Source organism: Fragaria vesca, linkage group LG5 (genome assembly GCF_000184155.1).
Source record: "Fragaria vesca subsp. vesca linkage group LG5, FraVesHawaii_1.0, whole genome shotgun sequence".
NCBI lineage: Eukaryota > Viridiplantae > Streptophyta > Magnoliopsida > Rosales > Rosaceae > Fragaria > Fragaria vesca.
Genome location: NC_020495.1, coordinates 4,867,120 through 4,874,788, shown reverse-complemented (window position 1 = coordinate 4,874,788; position 7,669 = coordinate 4,867,120). Strand labels below are relative to the sequence as shown.

Below are 7,669 nucleotides of genomic sequence, written 5' to 3'. Positions count from 1 at the left end.
TTTCATTCAACACTCACTGCTGGTCATTCGGGTTTTCTTCAGACTTTCAAGAGGCTCACACGCAATTTTGCTTGGCCTGGAGTACGCGACGATGTCAAGAGGTATGTTGCTAGTTGTGATACTTGTCAGCGTGTGAACCATGAAACTCAGTCTCCTTCTGGACTTCTGCAACCACTTCCTATTCCTACAGCAATTTGGACTGATATTGCTATGGATTTTGTTGATGGGCTGCCCCCCTCCGAGGGCAAGACCTCTATCTTTGTTTTGGTTGATCGATTGTCTAAGTATGGTCACTTTGTGCCAGTGTCCCACCCTTACACAGCAGCAGAAATAGCAGAGGTGTTCAACAAGGAAATCTTTCACCTTCATGGCATGCCTTGTACTATTGTCAGTGACAGAGACCGTGTATTCATCTCCAATTTTTGGGAAAGCTTCTTCAAGCTCCAAGGCACCAAGCTATGTCGCAGCTCCGCATACCATCCCCAAACCGATGGCCAATCTGAGGTCTTGAATCGAACCTTGGAGCACTTTCTGCGTTGCTTCATCAGTGACAAGCCGTCGACTTGGGTCAATCTCCTCCATTGAGCTGAATGGTGGTACAACTCCACCTTTCACTCCGCCATTCAGATGTCTCCATTTCAGGCTGTGTATGGCCGACCGCGTCCCACGGTTCAGCAGTATATACCTGGCACTACTTCCAACAATGCGGTTGATGTTGCGTTGCAAGATCGCGACACTCTCTTGAGCCACCTCAAGGATCATCTAGCTACCGCTCAAAACTGTATGAAGCAACAAGCTGACAAGAACCGGACTGAGCATAGTTTTGAGGTTAATGATTGGGATTTCCTCAAACTTCATCCTTACCGGCAGCAGTCCTTGGTACGCAGGCCTTCCCAAAAGCTCGCTCCCCACTTCTACGGTCCATTCCAGGTTGAGGCCAAGATCAGCAAAGTGGCTTACAAGCTCACCCTTCCTGCCAACTGCAAGCTCCATCCCATCTTCCATGTCTCGTTACTCAAGAAACGAGTCGGCAGTGGTACTCCTGTGGCCGCAACTCTACCTCAGTTTGACACAAAGGGCCTCATTGATTGGCAACCAAACCGGGTTCTTGACATGGCAGTGGTTACCAAGCGCAAGAGAGCAGTCACCAAATGGCTGGTGGCTTGGAAAGGTTTACCTCTGGAAGACGCCACATGGGAAGAGGCGTACTCCATGGTGCGCAAGTTCCCAGACTTTCAAGCTTGAGGACAAGCTTGCTCTTATGGGGGGAGGACTTGTTAGGATCATTCCCTTACCTATTGCTCTCCTAGCCCATTATCCCTAAAGCCCAACTCCTCAGCCCAACAACAAGCTCTGTACACAGCTAGTACATCTAGCTCCACGCCTCTGCAACTCTTGAACTCAGCCCTTGCATTTCCAGTTTGCTATCTTGTCTCTTTAGACAAGCTCCAATCTTGTTTGCATTCAGTTAGTGGTGGTCCTGAGCCACAACCGTCTATTTTGAATTGTAACCAAACTCTTATATGATGCTGCCTTCATTTGAGAAGAGTTATGAATGAAATGCAATTGCTTTAGTTTGTCTGTTTTCCCTTTTCCTCCTGTTATAGTCTATTATATTGCTACATTTATCTAATTTGCTTTTCTTGATCTTGGTTTGAATGAATGAATGATCATGGTTGAGATTCACTGGCATTTTATACGCACATATTTAGTTTTAGCAATTTAGACAGTGATTAATGTTCACTTCTATAAACTTTAATTTTGTTTCCTTGCCGTTAAAGTACGCCCACAAACCAAAGCGACGTCTTATTCACACGTTTTCAATAGAAATGCAGACAGGAGCTCTCAAATTTTATGGTTTAACCAATTTTACAAGATACAGGAGAGCATTGTAAACATGAGTACTAGAATAAGACCCCGTTTGTTGGCAGGAAATGGACGTATGGAATGTGAGTTAAGATGCGTACTGGGTGTATTCAGGAACACGGTTTATATGCTCCTATTAACCAATGTCACCAAGTCACAGAGAGGTATATGTGCAATAAGTTGTGCAGTTTTATGCTGAATGCTGCTAAGGAAAATTGGGAAGGGACGAGGGGAATAACACCATGAGTGGAAGTAAAAGCAATGCAGGATGACAAAAGATTGGCTGTGGTCAGTCCCAAGAGTAGAGGCTATATCACCTAAGCATGCTTGATTAAAGAATGAAATCTATCTCAATGATGCAAATGTTATTCATAAATTGGAGTAAGATGAATGACTTGAACCACCCCTCCCATAGTAATTGGGAAGCACCACCCCAGGTCCCCAGCACCCCTATCCGGTTACGAACGGTGTATTCTCTAACTTCATTTGGCTGAAAGAGTAGAGGGAATTATAATGAACTGTAGTAATAAATGCAAGGAGTGAAAAAATCTCATGCTACATTCCGATGTATATATAAGATGTTTATATGTGAGGAAGAAACTTAATTCAACAAACTCAAGCATTACAACCGGGAATGAACAGTTGTGGTTACAACAGCGCTAGATCCACTATATCCTGTATTACTATAAATGTTACAAACTTGTATGCATAACACTAAGAATGCTCAATAGGAGCCAGGAAGGTCAATCTCTAATCACATACTTTGCCCTTGACCGATATTCCAAATATTTTGTTCCAAATGTCATATGCCTTCCACATATACCAAAGGCAGTATCATTTACCTGTTGGAACAAGTGCAGTATATAATATCAAACCAATTTCTAAGACACTTGTTTCTATAGATGAGCACTGAAAAGAACTTTTTTGAATATCATTGCAAACTTGCTACGTACTGAATCAATAGTTCATTGCAAATTATAAGAGTTGACAAATTGACAACCACAACAAGACAACAAACTGCTTACCATAGTTTTGGCGCACAGTGGTGAACTTGTAAATGGCTTTAATTAGGGAACCGTATCTCATATGCTTTAGTTGACCCATGTGTCTGCACCACAAGTGTGAGATAGAACCAGTTCAAGAGAAAAAAACATGCCAAAAAATAAGGGAAAGCTCACATTACTCATTCAGAAGTATTCTGAAAACTTCTAGCCAGAAGAAAACAAATAGCCACAGAAGACTAGACAAATCTATAACTCACATTACTCATTGGGTTAAACTAAGCAAAACAATGCAACTAGACCATGTAGACAGGTTGGGATAAATATACTACTCTCATCAATAAATGTGGCCTCAAAGAGTACTCACACAATCTCAGTATATCGCATTCTCCATGCAGGAAAGCCAAGGTGGCATCTTGCAGGTCCATAAACTAATAGGAGGTCAGGGTCCGGCCCCCTGCGACCTAAAACAACAATACAAAAACACCCAGAAGTTTAACAGAACTGTAGAAGTAATTCATAGTAAACAATGATGCATCTGACAGTAAACTAACCAATAGCTCTAAGTGCATCATCCATGTGAGGTTCTGTAAAGATTTTCTCTTCATGATGACCAGGTAGTGTAGCCAATTTCAAATACTTCACAAAGAGCAAGTTAGCTGCTTTGGTTATAGCTTCTTTTCCATCAGAGAATGAAGAAAATTCTAGAGACATGCGTTTTTGGTCAACAAAGCTTTCATCTTTATAACCTTCCTGCACATGGTAAATATTAAGTTGGGTCAACATATTTTAATCATCAGCAGCACAAGTATCATAAGTACACAATTATATATAAACATATAGATGGAGGATCAAGAGAGGATCTCCTTGCATTAAGAAATTTGAGGATTTTTACTATTTTACACTAGAATACCTCCAAGTGTGCAAGTATTTTGGTTATTGTTTGTGTTGCACTGGAGAAAAAGTAAGGAATAGAACACAATACCTCAAATACTGTTGCATTTTTCAGTTTTGTCAAGATGACTTCTTTTGATTTCTTCAATACTCCTATAATACATAAAAGAAAAACAGTTGCAAAAGGATTGTATATATATGTTCAACATCAATAGGAAAAGAAGGTCTACCATCAAAGTTAGTCTAACATGACACCAGTACCTTCTGTGTCGTAGAGGCACACACATTTCACACCAATAGCTTCTAACCACTGCAGAAGCTCAATAACTTTGGAAGTTTCGTACGCGTCTTCACTTTCAACTACAATTGCCAGGTACCTTAGTTTACCTACATTGAGGGCTTTATACCTCTTAAGTACTCCACCGGAAATAAGATAGCTCTCGAGCACATAAGCCAACTGCAACACGAAGTACCATAGTCTGACAAAAAGATGCAGAATATGCCAGAGGAGCAGTAGCCCAAGATTGCCGGTCTGAACCAATAGCAACCCAGGATCAGCACTGTTTAATTAAGGTAAAAGCATATGAAATGAATGAATATGAATCAGCATATTCATCTAAGAGTTATAATTTGTCTGAGATAGCTATAAGAGGTCTGAATGACAATGCAATATGCTCCCTAAAAGCACATTTTCTTTTGAGCTTACAAATTATCTAAAGTTTATGTTTCAAAAGAAACAGAACTTATTCAAATGAATGCTAAGAAAGGAATCAACAGAATGTAAACTGAGTAAACTCCTAGAAACACCACACAAAGACTGAAATACCAACAACCTATAATCTTTCTTCCATTATTCTTAACTGGAAGCAGCTGTAGTGTAAGCCCTAAGCTCTGATAGCATTAATAGATGAGCTGTTAAGCCTTTAGCCCAAGCTGCCCTAGTCAAATAAGGAGGACTCCTTGTCCGCCTCCATGTACTTTGTTTTTTTTTTTCCCAATCAAAAGCTCTTTCATTTCGTAAAAAAAGATGAAACACCAAGAATATGAGCAACAGAGTTAAATAAGTGCTGCATTGCAATCCAAGTGAGTAGCTGAAAACGAGCTACTCCTAAATTGTAGAAATCAAAGCCCAAAAAGATGCCCCCCAAATGACCCAAAGCACCGTCATTATAGCACATCTATCCAGAACCAATTCCTTGTTTCCCCCTAAAAAAATTATAAATTAAAAAACTGTTCCTACTCATAATTGGTTAATGTAGACGGATAATGTCAATCTACTCTAACATCTATCTAGTCTTAACTAGTTTAGATGAGACCAGGATAATGTCAGCTGAGAAAATAAGAGCAAAATCTCAACAAATTAAGTCATCCAAATTCCTTCCAATCTCAAAGAAAAATAAGATTGTAGAAATGGTAAACTGATGATGATAATCCATATAAACCAGATATGAAATGGCAACTGTGTCCGCCACAAATCTCTCTTCCCAAACCTCACCATTTCCTCATTTGCCACCACAATAAGCAGGAAAAATTAAATAAATAAATTCATAGTGAGATAGCTGTCTATGGACTTCGCTTTACCTAAGGGTTTCTCAATAAAATCTGCATAGCCACTTATCAAAAAAGGGTTTCAAGATTTTTTTTAAAGACACAAAATTTATTGAAGAACACGAATGACACAAAAAGAAAGTGGACAAGAAGTCCAGAAAGGAACAGTCCTGCACAACAAAGCCCCAAACAAATAACACCTGCAACAAGACTAGGAAAACACACATATCTCCCACAAGAACAAGAAACCTATGAGGGCCTCATTTCTCTTCATCAAGCTCACCACCAAACCAATTTTCTCTGATGTTTGACAAACCACTACTGAATGGTATTTCTTCTTCCCCTCCACCCCTTGTCATAGGAAACTTCTCACTACACTTCCTAACTGTTTAGCTATTCCATGTGGGATTTAAAAAAGAATAAGATAGGTAAAAAAAAACTACTCAAAACAGGTAGGAAGAAACCCTTGGTAGAAAGGCTTTTTCTCCACCCTTCTAATTCTTTGAGCTTCTTCTCCACCACCAGATACCAAAAACACAAACAATGATCCCCTTGCTCTATTCAACATCAGACCAGAAACAATATAAAGAATTAAAGATACACAACCTAAATAACAAATCACTTAATTCCTTACCATCCCCAGTAAGAAAAAAAGGCTGTATCATCCTCGAACTCTAGATGAGAAATATATCCAACATAACTACACTAAAATCCTATCCGACAATACTGCTTCAAAGAAGCCATCTTCATAAAAATAAATAAATAAATTATCAAGTGGCTGTGGACAGCAATTTCCAAGACACCGACTTTCTTGATGTCAATTCTGAAGAACAACACTAAACTGCTCAGATTGAATTTAAGCATAAGGTCCAGTGGAGTAGCCAATACAAAGTGGAGCACTTTCTTATCAACAAACAAATATATAGTACTTATGAAACAAAACTAGAGCTATCAAATAGCAATAGGTATTCAGAATTTTGAAAAAAAGAAAGTTACAAACTTCACTAAGATTCAAAACAATAAGCAACTATTAATTGAACAAGTAATCTAAAGCACTTACTTGAGAAGCAAAAGTGGTTGCCCTCTGCATTTCAATCCTCAAATCCATCACAGCTGAAACAAAACTAAACACAAAACAGACTAATCAATATATAAACCCATCAAAAATCCAATAACGCAATTGGATGAAAAACATCAGACCCAATAAAGCAATTAAGAAACTAACCTCAAATAGCTAAGAGAGAATTCAGGGAGCTTTTGAGTGAGCAAAGAGGAGCAAAGCCATTATATAAATAGGCTCAGTGAAGCGTTAGATTGTGTAAGAGAATTGAGCGGCAATTTGTGGTGAGTGGGCATATGATGTAGTTGTGGAGTTGTCCTGTTTCACAGTTGTAGTTGAATCTGTGGTTGATGCAATTGGGTTCACGAAAATTTGTGCTGGTTTTTTTTGGTGTCCAGGTTAAATGTGTGCTGCTGAGAATTTGATAAGGAAAAGGAGAAAGGAGACAAAAAATAATGGGCAACAGAGAGAATGTGATGGAGCACTTTCTGGAGACGAATGCGAAGCAGAGGCAATGAGAGTGTGACCCTTTGAGTCGGCTCCTTTATAACGTCGATAGTTTTTGTATGTACCTAGGTTCAAATGAACCGAAAGCTATTATGCAATCTCAACCGTCTGATCTACATGGCACTAACACCAAGACTAAGAACACAGTCAACATGGTAAAAACATATAGCAGTAAACATTCCACCTAAACCCAGGTAAAATCTAAAAGTAAGAATATCTCAAGGAAAAATTTTTAAAATCTGGATGAGTAGAATAACCGAGTCTCTTTATTTTGGCTGTGGGGCTCATACAAGGTTCAAATTTCAGGTGGAACAGAAACCTTTACGTGTATACAAATTTCGAATGTAAATGAAAATTTCGTTATATATCACTCCATATAGAGTACCAAAACTAATTCTGAAGATAATTTGCATATTACTAAACATTCGTTAAGATAAAAATTACAAATACTTTCGACAGATCGTTAGGGTTTGTATACGCCCCAAGGAGATGTTCTGTTTTTGTTGGTTAGCAACACATTGTTAAACTAGAAACATGATGAATACCTATGTTGCACCGATACTCCACACCTATGGAGTGTCGGAGTGTCCGACACTCCCGACACACCGATACCGATACGATACACAAAAATGTGTGTCCGATACGCCACGTGACGTGTCAAAAAAAGTTGACTTTTTGGACACGTTAACTGACACGCCACATCAACTTGAGACACGCCACGTCAGCGTCCGACACGCCACGTCAGCGTGTATTGAACTAAAAAAAAAAGTCTAAAACTTAATCAAAGAGGAAG

The 7,669-nt window shown here is 39.2% G+C and overlaps 2 protein-coding genes across 2 annotated transcripts; one reads left to right on the top strand and one right to left on the bottom strand.

Moving 5' to 3' along the window:
* The first annotated feature begins 627 nt into the window (after positions 1-627).
* Positions 628-1,245, top strand: LOC101299196. The gene has a single exon (XM_004300941.1). The coding sequence runs from the start codon at positions 628-630 to the stop codon at positions 1,243-1,245; it is 618 nt and encodes a 205-aa protein (XP_004300989.1).
* Positions 1,246-2,409: 1,164 nt separating this feature from the next.
* Positions 2,410-6,552, bottom strand: LOC101301779 (nogo-B receptor-like). The gene is made up of 8 exons (XM_004299058.1): positions 6,535-6,552; positions 6,370-6,433; positions 4,023-4,218; positions 3,853-3,914; positions 3,422-3,620; positions 3,235-3,331; positions 2,892-2,974; positions 2,410-2,708 (listed from the first exon to the last, which is right to left on the bottom strand). The coding sequence occupies exons 2-8, from the start codon at positions 6,415-6,417 to the stop codon at positions 2,701-2,703; spliced, it is 693 nt and encodes a 230-aa protein (XP_004299106.1). The 5' UTR covers positions 6,418-6,433; positions 6,535-6,552; the 3' UTR covers positions 2,410-2,700.
* Positions 6,553-7,669: the final 1,117 nt, after the last annotated feature.

Excerpts from the sequence above, each read along its gene's own strand:
- LOC101299196 (XM_004300941.1), top strand. The coding sequence starts at position 628 with ATGTCTCCATTTCAGGCTGTGTATGGCCGACCGCGTCCCACGGTTCAG.
- LOC101301779 (XM_004299058.1), bottom strand. The coding sequence starts at position 6,417 with ATGGATTTGAGGATTGAAATGCAGAGGGCAACCACTTTTGCTTCTCAA. Across the intron at positions 3,621-3,852 it reads AAAATGCAACAGTATTTGAG|GAAGGTTATAAAGATGAAAG; the intron begins GTATTGTGTTCT and ends TACCATGTGCAG. Across the intron at positions 2,975-3,234 it reads ATGCGATATACTGAGATTGT|ACACATGGGTCAACTAAAGC; the intron begins GTGAGTACTCTT and ends CTTGTGGTGCAG.